General features: G+C 52.9%; 1 protein-coding gene across 5 annotated transcripts in view; it reads left to right on the top strand.

Moving 5' to 3' along the window:
* kifc3 (kinesin family member C3) overlaps positions 1 to 17716 on the top strand; it is a 29587-nt gene extending 11871 nt beyond the window's left edge. The window contains exons 2-22 of one of the 5 annotated variants that reach the window (XM_056607141.1): positions 613 to 736; positions 2245 to 2387; positions 4388 to 4553; positions 4977 to 5077; positions 5519 to 5584; positions 6281 to 6427; positions 6853 to 7113; positions 7855 to 8028; positions 9381 to 9528; positions 9794 to 9924; positions 10109 to 10220; positions 10705 to 10886; positions 11213 to 11317; positions 11705 to 11835; positions 12311 to 12434; positions 12851 to 12980; positions 13780 to 14009; positions 14790 to 14939; positions 15458 to 15584; positions 15714 to 15760; positions 16283 to 17716. In XM_056607141.1, the coding sequence (XP_056463116.1) occupies positions 655 to 736; positions 2245 to 2387; positions 4388 to 4553; positions 4977 to 5077; positions 5519 to 5584; positions 6281 to 6427; positions 6853 to 7113; positions 7855 to 8028; positions 9381 to 9528; positions 9794 to 9924; positions 10109 to 10220; positions 10705 to 10886; positions 11213 to 11317; positions 11705 to 11835; positions 12311 to 12434; positions 12851 to 12980; positions 13780 to 14009; positions 14790 to 14939; positions 15458 to 15584; positions 15714 to 15760; positions 16283 to 16291 (2766 nt within the window). In that variant the 5' untranslated portion in view covers positions 613 to 654 and the 3' untranslated portion in view covers positions 16292 to 17716. Of the gene's footprint in view, positions 1 to 612; positions 737 to 939; positions 1096 to 2244; positions 2388 to 4387; positions 4554 to 4976; positions 5078 to 5518; positions 5585 to 6280; positions 6428 to 6852; positions 7114 to 7854; positions 8029 to 9380; positions 9529 to 9793; positions 9925 to 10108; positions 10221 to 10704; positions 10887 to 11212; positions 11318 to 11704; positions 11836 to 12310; positions 12435 to 12850; positions 12981 to 13779; positions 14010 to 14789; positions 14940 to 15457; positions 15585 to 15713; positions 15761 to 16282 lie in introns of those variants that run through there. The other 4 variants (XM_056607137.1, XM_056607139.1, XM_056607140.1 and 1 more) reach the window with 4 other exon arrangements.
* Positions 17717 to 17794: the final 78 nt, after the last annotated feature.

Raw genomic sequence — 17794 nt, 5'->3', positions numbered from 1 at the left:
GTTGAAACTGGGTGTTTGGGAGCATCGTTGCCACTGGTTACCTCTCGGATTGGTTACAGGCCGAAGGATGGAAAAGTAACATTTGCATGATGAGGTTGTTGTGTGAAGCTGGTGTTGCTTTGTAACATTCCTACCAAAAGTCTGATGAAGTGGACTGGACCCCCACCTGGATTCAATGTGTCAGTGATACCGTGGCTGAACGGGGTTCACCCCTGCTGGTAAACAGACTGCTGGCTCTAGTGTGGCTGGGCCCACCACGTTATGGCATCGCTCGGGGAGGCCCGGACAGTACTGAGAGCAGGGTTTTTTGTTTATCCCAGAGTTGAAAGCTGTCACATTGGGACAATGGAAAGCCAACACCGTGCCACACATCTGATGTGTTGTCTAAAACACAAAGCCTGACGGTGCTCGTAGCGAGTGCCCAGATTTGACTCATCATGTCCATGTCAAAACAAGTCATGTCTAAAAACGAATCCGGCTGTCAGAGAGCGGGTCTGCGGCGCCAGTAGCCCCCGTCTCCCCCTGTCCCGGCGCGGGGTTCTATAAGGGGGGTGTCGGTACACAAAGGCTAACGGTGCTGTCGATGTGGTCCCCCCACCCTGTCGCCCCTAGCAGCCGGTCCAGCGGTCCAGCGCTCTGCTCTGTCCTGCGGTCATGTTTGGAACCAGAAAGACCTGGGACCTCGGCGACGCCCCCTGCCTTCAGGAGCTCTGGAAGAAAGACCTCTCATTGGACGGTGAGTCCCTCTCCCTCCTCTCTCTCACACTCGCTCATGCGGAGGAAGGCGGGCCCCAACAGGAACCGGTGTGGCAACATTTCAGAATCGTGACGGATAAGGAGGAGCTGGAGGCTGAACGACGCGGTGGTGGGGCCGTGTGCGTGTCGCATGCCGCTGGTCTGAGACGGAGGGGAATGGAATGGTGAAGTCATAAGGTGCGAGTCGTTCCCTGCAGGTAGAAGGGGCAACGTGGGGCCGCGGAGTTGGCTGAGGTGAAGCGGCCCGGAGCACTTTTATAGTCGGGTGGAATTACGCGGTCGAGACTTGACAGCTGGCGTTCTGGTTTGACAGCCAAACAACCAGGTGTGAGCAGTTCTGTGAGTTATTGCGTCCACCGTCGTCTCTTGCTCTCGGTCTCTCTCTCTGTCTCTCTCTCTGTCTCTCTCTCTGTCTCTCTCGTCGCTCTCTGAAACGGTGCGTCCCACAGCAGGGAGCCAGAGTAGTGATTGAGTAGCAGAGTGCTGATTGTGTCCAGGTGGAATAGTGAGGGGACATCCAGGTGGATTTCAGAGCGGAGAAAGAGGGTCAGGGGGTCCACAGGGGGAGCAGAAAGGAGCTTTGTTGAATGTAACTGAGAGGGTGAACTGGAACAGGCAAAGGATTTAACAGTTTTTTGCCAGGCATGGAATGCTGGCATTATGATTATGGACCGTTGACAGGTGTGAGCTACAACTCCAGGGAATGTTGTCAGTGTGTGTGTGCTCTGTGCGTCATTGTTCCCACTATGTGTGTGTTGGCAACTGTCAACGGTGACAGTTTTGTGTTTGTGTCATCAGAAAAAAACGGAATGGTTGCGCAGCCCTTTTCTGTGTTTAACCTATCCTGTCACTTAAATCGTGCCTCATAGCGTAGGGAAGCAGGTTGAAGTGACATATTGAACAAGTATGATGTCTTTTGGTTTTGGTGTGCTTCTGTGAAGCCTTTTTGTGTGCTTACGTAAACGCCTGCTTGGGAACCCGTTTGCTAATTCTTCTTAATGCTGTAGAGATTCCTGCTGGTACAGACCGCTGATTGTTCCCTTAGCGATAAGACCCCCCCCCCGCATCCCCCTCCATACACATGTTGCCAAGGTGGGAGTTTGATTTGTGTGCTGCCGGTTAATGTGTTACAGGCCAGTATCGGCCAATATTTGGGTTTCCATGTTTCCCCCTCTGACCGCTCATTTGTTGAATCGCAAGCAGGAAGTACAGATGTAGAAAAATACAACGGAATGGATCGACAAAATGTTCAACTTAAAATGTTCAACTTCTCTAAAAAAAAGAGACTACACTTCAAACGTAGGAGATGCACATGGAAAGTAGAGCAGACCAATTCCTCAGGGTCCCTGATGTGCTAATAAGGTGTGTGTGTGTGTGTGTGTGTGTGTGTGTGTGTGTGTGTGTGTGTGTGTGTGTGTGTGTGTGTGTGTGTGTGTGTGTGTGTGTGTGTGTGTGTGTGTGTGTGTGTGTGTGTGTGTCCACCCGCAGCCAGCTCAGTGGACTTCTTGATGAGTGATGGTGAGGACGAGGGTTCCTTCCTGTCTCTTCCCACCTCCGCCTTCTCCCAGCGCCCCTCTCTGACCCCCGACTTCTCTGAGGCCCACCTACCCGGCCAGCAGCTCCTCATCCAGGTGAGCCCCCCGTGACGGACGCAGGACACAGCGGGTTAGGTTCTTTAAAGTGTGTATGATGATTGTTTTCCCACGGTCGAGTTGGTTTCAGGGCAGCATACATTTAAAAAGGTGCAGCAACACTGTGTAGCACGCAGATAACTAATAAACTCTCTTCCCACGTATACAACAGATGACGGATATACCCGCTTCTAACATATACCACAGAAAAACATATAAAAACATTTATACAGCAGAAATCATGACATCCATCCATGCTGATGGCGAAGTTGACGCTCCACACAGCGTTGGGGGACCGTCTCTGTGCCGGGGTCCCTTCGTCGGGTCACCCGTTCTTTGTGTGACGTTGACGTGCCTTTTATGATAGTCAAAGAACAGGTCTTGGGTTCGGAGTGTAGAAGAACGTTCACACACTGGTTGGCAGAAACGGTCATTTGCTAACCTCTTAGAGTACGGGCTATAAGGTAGCTCTAGCTTCAGCAGCACCAGCCTTGGACTGACTGTAGTGTGGTTCTCAGGCTGGAGCATAGAGGTTTGGTAGATTGGATAAACATAGGTTGTTATAAACCACTGAAGGTCAGAGGGTGTTTAGTAGAGCACAGCTGAAGCTTGAGGGCTGTAATTGTTTCTGATACGATGATTGTTTGTGAGCATTATACCCATTTATATTCACTCTGTTGCCAGGAGAGTGGCGTCCCACGGGCCTAATAAAACATTTCGTATATTATTGGAATCAGTTATCATTATAATATTAGTATTCATTATGTCATTAGATGGTATGGAGTTGTGTTGCCACATTAATATTACAAGTATTTCCTTTATGTATTACTTATCTAAGAGTACTTCAGTAACAATATCAGATTGGATCTGTACTGACGATCGGCCGATAACAAAGTGGATCATCATCCGTTTGCATTTCTACCAAAGTATGTAAGCTATGCTGCGGCCACATGCAGTGCATTCCCCTGGGGTTAGATTCAGACTGATGGAGTCAGCAAAGCGCGTTCCATTTCCTCGTACAGAGACGTGACGCGGGCCCCTACCGGTACAGGTCCCCGGGGCGCTCAACAGAACCCTGCCGTGGCACGCCGCTGCCTGTTGACTGCGGGCCGCGGCGCTGCACTGAAGGCAGAGGGGCTGCTGACTCACTCCATGACATTGACACAGCTGCACTCACACAGCAGCTGACTGGAGCGCCCCCCCGGGCTCCCACTGACACTTTTGTCTGCCGTTTACAACGCGGCTGACTGACTGACAGTTCGTTTAGTCAGTCTGAATGGCTGTCTGAATGTGTGCGTGTTTAAACACTCAGTACATTTGACTGACTGACTGACACGCACTTTTAAACAAAGTTTAAACACACGACAGTCAGTCAGTCAGTCAGTCAGTGTTCCCGACTCTTGGTCTCGTAGTCTCTCCTCTACAGTTTGTCGGGTTGTTTAGTGTTTCTCGGTCATCTCTCCTCTAGTTGAGTCTCACTGCCTCATCGTCCCTCTCTCTGTTTTTGTGTCTCCCTCGCTCCTTCCTCTGCAGAAGGTCTCCTGGTTCTACTGCTGGACAACTAACGATGTAACGCTCTCCACACTCTTACTTAGTGGTGACTCATTAGCGTGTCCCGTCCCGTTTAAAGCTGTCGTGTCGTAGACTAATCTGCGCTAGGGCTAGGCTCCTTTCGTTAGTTCTGTACCAGTTTTCTTTTCCTTGGTTTTGTTGCTTAGGGCTTGGGTCTTGTCTTCATCGCCGCCTCAGCTAGAACTGGCTTAGCGTGTTACACTAGTAGAGGCTAGATGCGCTGTGGATGTCGATGCGCTCAATTCGTCACGTGATGCTTTTAAGTAGTGCAAGGCCATGTGAGCTAGCGCTTCCTTTGAGCACGATCAAATCCATGACATTCCTGTGTGTGTGTGTGTGTGTGTGCCTGCCTGTGCCTGCGTGTGTGTATGCCTGCGCGTGTGTGTGTGTGTGTGTGCGTGTGTGTGTGTGTGCGCGCCTGTTGGCAGACCCTGCAGGAAAAGGTGTGTGAGATCCAGGCCCGGCTGCACAGCGAGGAGCGCGCCCGCCAGCTGCAGCTGCAGAGGCTGCAGCAGAGTCACGAGCAGAGCGTTCTGGAGAACACCAGCATCATCCGCACACTGCAGGAGGAGCTGCTCTCCTCCCAGACCAGCGGTGAGAGCAGGAGGATGGGGACACGAGATACTTCAGAGCTGCTCTTGTCCTGGAAAATACCCACGGTCTAATACTCGAGAAGGACTAGGTTTGAATGATCAAGGCTTTATTGTCACCGCAGAGAGTACCACTATTACCTGAGTTCTTTGCAAACAAACTCAGGTGTTGTTGTTACTATCTGTGGTGACAATAAAGCCTTGATCATTCAAACCAAGTCCTTCTCGACCGCTTGCAATAATTGAGTATTAGACCGTGGGTATTTTCCACGACACTCTCCAACCAGCCCAGCGGTGAGAGCAAGTGTACGGGGAGACGAGATACTTTACCCTACACTAGCTGGTCTAGAGGCGAGAGAGACGGTCCTATTAAAGGCCGTTTGAGTTCTTAAAATAAAAGAACCACCATCCATCCCTCTGAACACAGCACCGGCTGAACCACAGGAAGAGAGGCAGCCGCAGCAACCCACAGAGACCCAGCCCAGCGGGCCGGAGAGAGAGCAGCTCATAGCTCAGCTGCACACACAGGTACGCACGCCTGGGCCTGGACTCCAGCCCGCTCAGCAGTCACATGACACGGTCACATGACCCCCCCCCCCCCCCCCCCCCCCCTGCTGTACTGGAGCAGAAAGCCTCTGGATGATCCCCGCTATTAGCTGAATACAAACGAGAACACTGCTCGTTATTCAGAACGGCTTTTCATACTTGTGTACTAGTATTTGATGGACTGACGCTGCCTTTTGCATACGAATATTGGTGAAAGACCTCATCAAAGTTGTCATGTATTGGCTGTCAAAGTGTTCTGGGAATCTGTGAACCCCTTTAAAAGAAACCTTAAAACATACCTATTTAATTCAGCTTCCTATTAATCCCTTTTATTATTTTCATTGTGTTGTCAAGCACATTGTATCGCAATGTTGCACGAACGGCGCTCTGTGAATAAAGTTGGTTTTGATGCGGTGCTGGCAGGTGGAGGAGCTGGAGGTGAAGCTGTTGGACCAGACCCAGGAGGTGGGGAGACTGCGCTCTGAGCTGGTGAGGACAAAGGGTGGAGAGATAAAGAGCGAGGGCAGTAAAACAAGGAGGGGAAACTCGCTGGCTGGGCCGCTGATTAGGCTCACATTCCTGGGTCTGCCGCGGGAAGACAACCTCTGTTTGGTCCCGCGAACACCATGGGGAACACGCCCCTCTGAATGGGGTCTGGGTCGCCCTGTTTAGTGCAAGGTTATTTACATTTAGCAGACTCTTTCAACCAGAGCGAACAAACAATAAGTACATCAGTCAGAAGAAAGAGAAAAAACAATAAATCTCTGTCGGTACAGTAAGGATGTTCATAGAACCAAGTGCCAAGCACCAACAATCGCTAGGTTAACCCATTCCCCGTATACAACAAAGACAGCTTGGAAAAGATGGTACACAATGCTACGATGCTAAGTGCAAGGACGTACAACATACAATAAGTGCGTACATTAAGTGCCAGGACGTACAACATACAATAAGTGCGTACATTAAGTGCCAGGACGTACAACATACAATAAGTGCGTACATTAAGTGTTGGGACGTACAACATACAATAAGTGCAAAAGAGGGGGATGTGGGGGGAGGCTATGCAGAGCTGAACTCTGAACAAGATGGATGGAAGGATATGCATAAGATGTTTTCTCTGCGGGTCGGCTCCCACTCTAACCAGTGTCTTCCATGCCATCTGCGTTGTGTCCTCCCGGGCTCCAGGGGGCGACAGATCTGGAGAAGCACCTGGAGCTTCTGGTGGTCGAGAATGAGCGGCTGAAGCAGGAGCTGAAGGCGTGCCGGACGTCAGCGGCCCCCCCGCCGGCCCCCCCGGCCGCCTCCGCCTGCCCCGCCTGCCCCCACGGACAGGTGAGTGTTGAGCGGGACGACGGCCAGGTGTGTGTGCACCGGGTTAGACAGCCTGAGCTGAGGCAGCCCAGGGAGACGTTCCCAAACGGTCCTGATACGAGCCGTTAAAACCTCTGAATGCTTCCTTCAGTCACTATTGTGTTTTATTTCAAATAGGGTTAGGGTTCCTGCTCTTTTAAAAGTATTTATACACAAAACGCAGAGCGAGCGTGCGTGTGTGTGCGTACGTGCGTGCGTGTGAGTGTGTGTGTGTGTGTTCAAAAAACATTTTAGAAAAACATGCAGACATGAAACCTGGAAGCAAAGCGACACCATTGAACTGTAAACCCCCTGTTGTAACGTGTGTGTGTGTGTGTGTGTGTGTGTGTGTGTGTGTGTGTGTGTGTGTGTGTGTGTGTGTGTGTGTGTGTGTGTGGCCCTCCCAGGATGCCGAGGCCCTGCGCGGCGAGGTCTCCCGCTGGGAGGGCCAGGCGCGGCAGCGGGAGCGCCGGCTGGCCGAGGTGGAGCGTGAGCTGCTGCAGAGCCACGCCCAGCGGGCGGAGCTGCAGGCCGCGCTGGAGGAGGGCCACGCCCAGCTGGACGAGAGCCGGCGGCGGCGGGGCGACGCGGAGCAGCGGCTCGGGCTCCGCCTCCAGGAGTGTGAGGAGGAGCTGGCCCGGCAGGCCGCCGCGCCGGCGCCCGTCAAGGTGAGGCGCCGGAGAGGGGTTGAAACGCACAGTCAACGACCGGATGAACCCAGTCGCTGGGGTGACGCACACGCAGACACACACACTGCAGACACACACACTGCAGACACACACACTGCAGACACGCGCACTGCAGACACACACACTGCAGACACACACACTGCAGACACACACACTGCAGACACACACACTGCAGACACACACACTGCAGACACGCACTGCAGACACACACTGCAGTGCAGACACACACTGCAGACACGCACTGCAGACACACTGCAGTACAGACACACACTGCAGACACGCACTGCAGACACACACACTGCAGACACACACACTGCAGACACACACTGTAGACACACGCACTGCAGACACACGCACTGCAGACACACACTGTAGACACACGCACTGCAGACACACACTGTAGACAAGCACACTGCAGACACACACACTGCAGAGCAGACGCACACTGCACACACACACTGCAGAGCAGACACTGCGCACACGCACACTACAGACACACACACTGCAGAGCAGACACACACTGCAGACACGCACACTTCACACACGCACTGCAGACACACACTGCAGACCCAGTTGGGGAACAGAACGGTCTCTTGTAGAACCCTTAGTGAGGCCTCTCCTGGATGATAAATCACAAAGACACGTGTTGTGAATTCGGCTCGCTTTCAGGAATGTAAACCACGACTCCCAGTAACCGTGCCACCCTCCCGTCCCTCCCAGTACGTGACCCAGACGGTGGAGGTGGAGAACGCCCAGACGGGCCGGGCGCTGGCGGAGGCGCGGGCGCAGAGCGGCGCCCTGACGGAGCAGCTGCTGGTGCAGAGGCAGCTGCTGCGGGAGCTGGAGACGCAGCTGCACGAGTCCCAGAGGAGCTGCACCCAGCTGCGCACCCAGGTAGACCCCCCCCCCCATCCCCCCCCCCGACGACAGCCCGCCCCGGCTCCTCCCTGGTCCTCCCTCCGTCGGGGGGGGGGGGGGGGGGGGTGGACTGTGGGGGTGTCCGTCAGGGCCCAGGCGCCCTCTGACCTCTGACCTCTTGAGTCTTGAGTTAATAGGAAACTAAAACGAAAGTCCCGCCCCCACGCCAGCGCCTGAGGTCCCGCCCCCCTCTCCTCCCCATCACTGGCCCTGTAGTTCACCCCGTCTCTCTCCCTGCGTTTGGTTGCAGCTGCTCTCGGACAGAGCCCGCCTCTGTGGCCTGCTCTCCGTGGCCGTTGGGACGGACAATGGGGAGGTCATTCGCAGGTTGTCCAAGGTTTGACCCATACCCCCTCTCCCCTCCCCTCTCCCCCCCCAAACCCAACCCCAGCTCCCCTGCTACCTGTGGTCCACCTGAACCCCCCAGGAGACGTCCTCCATACTATTAGTCTTGCCTGTGTGAGCTTGCAGGTTCCAAAGCTGCCATGTACTGAAAAAACAAACTACTGAATGATCTGGTTTGAGATAAGGGGGAGGGAGGAGGGAGGGAGGGAGGGAGGGGGAGAGCTTGGGTTTAAAACGGCTAGTGAGTCAGTCGAGTGCGTTTGGAACCTGTGCGCTTGTAGTCGTCTCCCAGTAAGCTGTCCCTCTAGGTCTCTCTCCCAGTAAGCTGTCCCAGTAGGTCTCTCTCCCAGTCAGCTGTCCCAGTAGGTCTCTTCCCCCAGTGCTCCCTGGTCCCCCCTGGACGTCCCCAGTGTGTGCTCCCAGCTCCTAGCAGTAAACGTTCCCAGCCCGTCCTCCCGTGTTTCGTATCTTTTTTTTTATAGAGCAGTAATGTTGTAGCGCCGCGGTACCTGCACACCCCGGGGCTTTGCGTCGCCCTTGGTTTGCGGATGGCTTTGCTGTGTTTGGCTGTAGCCCTTTAGCCTAGCGTGTGGCTGTAGCCCTTTAGCCTAGCGTGTGGCTGACCGTAGCCCTTTAGCCTAGCGCGTGGCTGACCGTAGCCCTTTAGCCTAGCGTGTGGCTGTAGCCCTTTAGCCTAGCGTGTGGCTGTAGCCCTTTAGCCTAGCGTGTGGCTGACCGTAGCCCTTTAGCCTAGCGTGTGGCTGACCGTAGCCCTTTAGCCTAGCGTGTGGCTGACCGTAGCCCTTTAGCCTAGCGTGTGGCTGACCGTAGCCCTTGAGCCTAGCGTGTAGCTGTAGCCCTTGAGCCTAGCGTGTGTGTCGTAGCGTGTACTTCGGTGGCTAGCTGTGGTGCTCGGTCCCTGGCTGCTCTCCCGTGAGACGCGCCCTCCCCTCCTGACGCTGCGTGTGTGGGGGGGGGGGCAGATCCTGGTGTACGAGGGGGAGATGGAGCGGGCCCAGGGGCAGCTGGAGGTGGAGATGCAGAGCCTGGAGGAGGAGAAGAACCGCGTGATCGAGGAGGCCTTCGTGAGGGCCGAGAGCGAGATGAAGGCGGTCCACGAGAACCTAGCAGGTGGGTGAGAGGGGGGCTCGCCTCATCGGGACTCTTGTCCCGGGTCAGTTCCTATTTATTGTTTTTTTTTATATCTATATAGATACAGATGTATAAATAAGAGTTTGGGGATTTTTTTAGGAGTCTTGTCGGTGTCCGTTTTCTATGAATTTAGGTCATCGGGAATCCAGTAAATAAGCTCCATTCCAAAAAAGAAAAATCAGCCTGGCTACGGCACTATTGACCCTCTCTCGCCCACCCTCCCCCCCATCGCCCCCCTGTGCAGGTGTCCGTATGAACCTGCTGACCCTGCAGCCCGCGCTGCGCACTTTGACCTGCGACTACAACCTGCTCAAGAGGCAGGTGCAGGAATTCCCCTACATGCTGGACAAGGCCATCGTGGAGGCCAAGCAGGAGGTGAGTAAACACGGCGTCGCTGCCGGCTGTACAAACATCGTGTGTGTGTGTGTGTGTGTGTGTGTGTGTGTGTGTGTGTGTGTGTGTGTGTGTGTGTGTGTGTGTGTGTGTGTGTGTGTGTGTGTGTGTGTGTGTGTGTGTGTGTGTGTGTATTGAGCCGTGACTGTGCTGTCGCTCTCTGCAGATCTGCCAGGTGATCAACGAGGTGAGCGCAGCCAACCAGGAGCTCCTGAGGAAGTACAAGCGGGAGATGAACCTGAGGAAGAAGTGTCACAACGAGCTGGTGCGCCTCAAAGGTAAACGCAGGAACACCGGGCGCCAGGGAAACGGTTGACGTTAACGGGCCTTAATATGAGGGCGCAGCAAAGAGTTAAAGGCCGTATGCATTTGAAGTAACAGTTCCAGACCAGTCTGTAACAAAATATATATTTACATTTTCAATCGTCACATTTTGCCATCATAAAATCGACTCAAAATAAAGTATGTTTTGTTTGCATCCATTAAGAAAACAATTTCTATGCTTACATTTACCTATAGGGCATTTAGCAGACGCTATAATTCAAAGCGACGTAAAATAAGTATCCATTGTGAGAAGAAGAGAACCACCAATATATCACTGTCGGTACCGTAGGGGTGTTCATAGAACCAAGCACCTATGCTAGGGCAATACACTGGCGACGTATGCGACGTAGCGATGGATGAAACCAACATGTGTTTACTTCCTGCGCTGCCGCCCTACCGATCCCACGTGTGACCGAGGCCGTGTTTCCCGTTCCCCAGGCAACATCCGGGTGTTCTGCCGGGTGCGGCCGGTCAGCCACGAGGAGCACGTCTCCGCCGAGTCCCGGAACATGGTCAGCTTCGACTCGGACGATGACGCGGTCCTCTACCTCTCCAACAAGGGCAAGACCATGACCTTCGACCTCGACAAGGTCTTCCCACCGCAGGCCACGCAGGAAGAGGTCAGTCTGTCCCGGGGACCGTCGTGTGGACGTCTGTGTGCCATCGGGGGCATGTGGCTCTGATGGTAGAGCGGGTTGGCTGGTAACCCGAAGGTTGCTAGTTCGATCCCTGACTCCTCCTAGCTGAGTGTTGAGGTGTCCCTTGTGCCTTGCATGGCTGACTCCGCCGTCGTGTGTGTGAATCTGTGCATGAGTGAGTGAATGTTGGGTAATATTGTAAAACGCTTTGAGTGGCCACTGGTTAGAAAAGCGCTGTATAAATGCAGTCCATTTACCTTTTACCATCGCCAGTAAACCAATCAAATCAATCCTTTTCCGTACCCCAGGTGTTCCAGGAGGTCCAGTCGCTGGTGACCTCGTGCATCGACGGCTTCAACGTCTGCATCTTCGCCTACGGACAGACGGGCTCGGGGAAGACCTACACCATGGAGGTGAGTCGGCTCATCCTCAGTCACGTTGGTGCCTTCCTCGGAACTCTTGGCGTCATAGAACCAGCCCGGGAACGCCAGCTGGTGTTAACGCCACGCGTTTGGAGAGACTAGAACGAGATTAGGGTTTAGCAAGTGGTTCACCGGGTAGAGCGCGTACCATTAAGGGTTCGGGTTCGATTCCTGACCGTGGTCCTTTGCAGCATGTCTCCCCGCCTCTCTCTGTCTATTCCATACCTTCCTGTCTGACTCTTCATGAATATAGAATAAAATAATCATACAAATATATCCATCACTCTCTCACTTGCTCTCGCCCTCTTGACTGGAGCTGCTGGGTCTGAGCAGCATCTAATGGTCGTACGCCCCTCTCTCTCTCTCTCTCTCCCCCAGGGCGCGGGCCAGAACCCGGGCATCAACCAGCGGGCGCTCCGGCTGCTCTTCTCCGAGGTCATGGAGAAGAAGCCCGACTGGGACTACAGGATCACCGTCAGCATGGTGGAGATCTACAACGAGACCCTGAGGTGTGTGTGTGTGTGTGTGTGTGTGTGTGTGTGTGTGTGTGTGTGTGTGTGTGTGTGTGTGTGGTGTGTGTGTGTGTGTGTGTGTGTGTGTGTGTGTGTGTGTGTGTGTGTGTGTGTGTGTGAGATCACATCACAGCCTCGGCACGAGATGAAAAGCATGTGGTCAGCACTTTGTTCTTCTTTAATTCAAGTATCATGTGCTTCAATGCAAGTGATTATAACGACTTAATGTGTTTACTGTACAAACAAATCTGGTGACTCAAAACGGCTCAGATTTTATTACATTACTTGGATGAAATAAAACATCCAAGTAATGTTAAATGTAATCAATCAAAGTTAAACACTTGGAAATAAATCAGGCCTGGACTTTTCCAACGCGTCCTCGTCCAGGGCTCTGGGCGTCCCTCTCAGAGCGGTGTCCCAGTCTGTGGACACTCACCATGCACAACCTGACCCCGATGTGATCCCCCCCCAGGAACCTCCTGGGAGACAACCCCAGCGAGAAGCTGGACATCAAGATGAACCCAGACGGCAGCGGGCAGCTCTACGTCCCCGGCCTCACCCAGATCACGGTGCAGTGCCCGGAGGACATCAACAGGGTCAGCTGCCCCCCTCTCCCTGATCGCTCTGATTGCATTACATCGTTCATTAGGCCCTTGTGGTCACAGTAGCTCTAGAACAAACACATCGGTCACGAGTGGTCCAACCTCGCTGTACAATACAGTAGTTTATACTTTTGTTTAGTGCGTGCCTATAACCGGATAAGGGATACAGCGAATGCCATGAGACCCATGACTGCCTGTTCCAGTTGAGGTGATGGAATGTCCACAGGAAGGGATTTGCGTCTATCCCGTCGGATTAGGCCTATGTGCTAATGTATCAACGATGACATTGTTCACCGGCTTTTTTACGAGCGCATGTACACATCCCACACTCTGCGTTTGTGTAACTGAACTCTGCATTAAGGTCAGGCGTCCACAAAGCTCTGACCCTCCTCCTCCTCCTCCTCCTCCAGGTGTTTGAGCTCGGCCACATGAACCGGGCGACCGCCTGCACCAACCTCAACGAGCACAGCTCCCGCTCCCACGCGCTGCTCGTCATCACGGTGGCGGGCTTCAACTCGGCCACCGGGAACCGCACTCAAGGTAGGACAACACCAGCCACCAATAACCCTAACCCTAACCACCAACCAACAACAGCCACCACCACCAACAACACCAATAACCCTAACCACCAGCCACACCAACCAACACCACCACCACCAACAACACCAATAACCCTAATCACCAACCAACACCAGCCACACCAACCAACACCACCACCACCAACAACACCAATAACCCTAACCACCAACCAACACCACCACACCAACACCAATAACCCTAACCACCAACCCACACCAACACCAATAACCCTAACCACCAACCAACACCAGCCGCCACAACAACCACACCAACAACACCAATAACACCAATAACCCTAACCACCAAGCAACACCAGCCACACCAACCAACACCACCACACCAACGACAACCACCAACCAACAACAGCCACCACCACCAACAACACCAATAACCCAAACCCTAACACCACCAACAACCACCACCACCACCATCAAGCACCACAACGACAAACACCACCAACACCAGCCACCAACACCACATCAACCACCATATCCACAACAACCACACCAACTCTGATGTACGCACTTATTGTGTGTGGTACGTCCTGGCACTTAAAAATAGTACTCGGTACTATGTAGCGTCCTAGCTATCTTTGTTGTGTACGGGGAATGGGTTAACCTAGCGATTGTAAGTGCTTGGTACTTGTTTCTATGAACATCAATACTGTACCGACAGCGGTATATTGTTGTTTCTCCTTCTTCTGCCAATGTAATTAATAATAATATAAGTTATAAACGCGCGCTGCCTCCCTCCCGCGCAGGTAAGCTGAACCTGGTGGACCTGGCGGGCTCAGAGCGCATCGCCAAGTCGGGCGCGGAGGGCAGCCGCCTGCGCGAGGCGCAGTGCATCAACAAGTCTCTGTCGGCGCTGGGCGACGTCATCAACGCACTGCGCTGCCGCCACTCCCACGTGCCCTTCAGGAACTCGCGGCTCACCTACCTGCTGCAGGACTCGCTGAGCGGGGACAGCAAGACCCTCATGATGGTGCAGGTGAGGGGGTCCCACAGCCAGCCGCTCTCGCTCCTGAGCAACGTGGCGCCACACTGGTTCTCCTCACCGTGTACGTTGTAGTGATGATGCTGAGATGCCGTAGACCTCACCCCTGTCTCCCTCTCTGTGTGTCTCTCTCTCTCTGTCTGTCTGTCTGTCTGTCTGTCTGTCTGTCTGTCTGTCTGTCTGTCTGTCTGTCTGTCTGTCTGTCTGTCTGTCTGTCTGTCTGTCTGTCTGTCTGTCTGTCTGTCTGTCTGTGTGTGTCTCTCTCCCTCTGTGTGTGTGTGTCTCTCTCTCCCTCTCTGTGTCTCTCTCTCTGTCTGTCTCTCTCTGTCTGTCTGTCTGTCTGTCTGTCTGTCTCTCTCTCTCTGTCTGTCTGTCTGTCTGTCTGTCTGTCTGTCTGTCTGTCTGTCTGTCTGTCTGTCTGTCTGTCTGTCTGTCTGTCTGTCTGTCTGTCTGTCTGTCTGTCTGTCTGTCTGTCTGTCTGTCTGTCTGTCTGTCTGTCTGTCTGTCTGTCTGTCTGTCTGTCTGTCTGTCTGTCTGTCTCTCTCTCTGTCTGTCTGTCTCTCTCTCTCTCTGTCTGTCTCTCCCTCTGTGTGTGTGTCTCTCTCTCTCTCTCTCTGTCTCTCCCTCTGTGTGTGTGTCTCTCTCTCTCTCTCTCTCTCCCTCTGTGTGTGTGTGTGTGTGTGTGTGTGTGTGTGTGTGTGTGTGTGTGTGTGTGTGTCTCTCTCTCTCTCTGTCTCTGTCTCTCTGTCTCTGTCTCGCCCTCTCTCCCTCCAGGTGTCCCCGTTGGTCAGCAACATGAGCGAGTCGGTCTGCTCCCTCAAGTTCGCCCAGCGCGTCCGCAGCGTTGAACTGGGCTCGGCCTCCGCCTTCAAGAGGGTGGAGAACTCCTCCACCTCCTCGTCGCCCACCCACGACAGTGTGGAGGTGAGCTGCTCTGTCCTCCCTGCTCGTCGGCCTGTGGTGTGGGACTGTAGCGCGGTCGCTCCACCTTCTGATGTTCACAATCTAGTCCCATACTCTGATGTACGCACTTATGTGTGTGGTACGTCCTGGCACTTAAAAATAGTACTCAGTACTATGTAGCGTCTTGTCCTAGCTATCTTTGTGGTATACGGGGAATGGGTTACCCTAGCGATTGTAAATGCTTGGTACTTGTTTATATGAACATCAATACTGTACCGACAGCGGTATATTGTTGTTTCTCCTTCTTCTGACAAATGTAATTATTGTAAGTTGCTTTGGATAGAAGCGTCTGCTAAATGCCGTGAATGGTATAATGGTTCTCCAACAGATAATTGATTACATTTACAAAGTCTGTAAATTGATCCATGTTGCGTCTGAATTAGTTGTACACCTGATGAGGAAGCACATGAAACCCTTCTAGTGATCTGTATCGATCGCAACGATGATATGGAGTCACGTTTGACCTCTGACCTCTGCAGCTGGACTCTCCGCCCGTGACGCCGGTGCCACTCCCCATCTCTCGGGCCAGCAGCGCCGGCTCCACCCTCTCCTCCACCTCCCGGACCCCCAGCACGCGCCGACGCTCCCAGTCTCAACTCTCGACAGGTACACACACACGAGCACCCAGACACACGCGCACTCCATCTCAACGACCGGCGACGGCCGCGATGGCTCAGCGCGCGTCCCCCTTCCCCCCTCTCTTTGTCCTGACGCTGTGCTGTGATTGGTTCACAGACAGACAGGTAGACAGAGGCAGCCCGTTGGTGGGGGACAGTGGGCAGGTAGGTGGGTCGGCCACTGGTCGGTTGCTCAGCATGGCCGCGCTCCGCATGCCATGGTGCCCACATGTCACCCGGTCACGACCTACCCGTCTAACTCCTCCCCCCCACCGCTAACCCGGACGCCATCCACAAAGCTTCTGTTGTGCTCCGCTGCAAAGAAATATCAAACCCACACACACTCACAGCCACGCACACACATGGAGCACCATGTGTGTAGTGGTGCAGTACGTTGCGTTCTGGTACTGTGGCTTATGTTGGCGTGTGCGTGCGTGTGTGTGTGTGTGTGTGTGTGTGTGTGTATGCGTGTGTGTGTTGTACGGTTGAATGGATGACGTTGTGTGGCTTCTTTGTGCGTTACACACAGGATTGTGCTCTGGTGTGAGTGTGCTCGTCTCGTGTCTTGTGTTCTTGGTGAAGAGGCTGTGATGTTTCTGGGCTGTTTAACAGAGCAGCAGTGCACTAAACCCTACCCCTCCCTCCGTGGCTTCCTGCTCACATGCTTTTTCTCTCTTGCCGTTCCAGGACGACTGAAGCTGACGGCGTGAGGAACCGGGGGGGAGAGAACGTCCAGGAGAGAGTACAGCACGGACACGACTCCAGTAGCGGCTCCCTAAACAACATGTCTCTGCTTTGCTTCACTCCTCTCTGGGAGTGCAGGATGAGGACGTTTGAGGGAGTGACGGAGGGAACGCCGAAGAGGGAGTGATGAGGAGCGGGGGAGGTGTCACACAAAGCAATCTCTCGCCCGCAGCAGTTCACTCTAGTTTTTTTTCTAAAGTTCCACTGAGGCTGCTTCATCAGCACCCTGAACTTCAAGTTTCCCTCGTCAGCAGTCAATCCGAGGGGGGATGTTGACTGGTGGCTGTCAAAAAGACTACAGTGGCAGTTAAGCTGCCCGTACCAACCCATACTAACCACCCCCCACCCCCCCTCCTGGACCTTAGATAAGCTCTGCCTCCGTCCGGAAACCATTGGTTACGGCCGCTAACCCTTTTTTCTTCCTGATGCCCTAACACAGTATATACTTTGCGATTACAGTATTCCATGGTAAAGTTGCACTTTAAACTTTAGTTTTGTTTGTTTATGTGTATTAACATAAGTTATGCTTGATTTTTAAAGTATGGGTAATACGGTATATCTATTTATGTTTTGACATGCTTTAATCTACATTTTTATTTTGCTTAAACTTTCCAATGGAGGCCGATGTGATAATCTTTTTTGCATTTACCTGAAGGCCTCCTTTTATCCAATCAGGGTACTCCACTGAATCCAAGATGGGGCATATTCTGTCCAATAGGACATGAGCAATAGAAGAGTGTAGAAGGCTGGAGAACACCATCTCTTTAGTATGTTTGGGTTTGAATCCACAGGGGGGAATAACTAGTGTCAACCTCAACCCCGCATGGAAGAATTTCCGTTCTCTAAAACACACGACAGGAACGACCATTCCTGCACTGTGAATTCTTCCATGAGTGGCTTGGTGCTTACCAAACTAAAACCACGTGACGGGACGGGACGCGTGCGTATGCAGTGGTGATCCGAGCCGGGCCGGGCGTATGTATGTGTGTATATAATATATGACTGCTTAGGACTTTGAAACCACTGAACTGGTGGAGCGTGTTGTCAGTAAATTGTCGCTAACCCAATGTCCCGAGAGGAGGAACGCTTGTCTGTCGTGCTCTGCTTGCTTATCTTTGTCGTAGATTTCTAGCCGTGATTTTGTATGAAACCCTTTTTAAATAAACACTCGAAACCAAATGAGTATTGACTGCCCGATCCAGATCATTTGTTTGTCATTTGTATTTTGGCTGTGCTGCTTTGCATTCTGTGGGACGTGAACTTGACCTCATCGGAGGTATCTGTGTAAGACAAACCCAGGTGTTGCTCATTACACTAATTATTGATCTGCTCTTTATGTACCTGTACATTGATTGACTAGTGATACACGTCATGGTTAAAGCATAAACATAGACGCTACTTTGACATTAATGTTAGAAATCTGTAAACATTGCTTTACAGATTTCTTTACAGATC

Source organism: Gadus chalcogrammus, chromosome 14 (genome assembly GCF_026213295.1).
Source record: "Gadus chalcogrammus isolate NIFS_2021 chromosome 14, NIFS_Gcha_1.0, whole genome shotgun sequence".
In the NCBI taxonomy this organism is placed as follows: Eukaryota; Metazoa; Chordata; class Actinopteri; order Gadiformes; family Gadidae; genus Gadus; species Gadus chalcogrammus.
The sequence above is the reverse complement of the archived record's forward strand: the minus strand, read 5'-3'. Positions and strand labels throughout refer to the sequence as shown.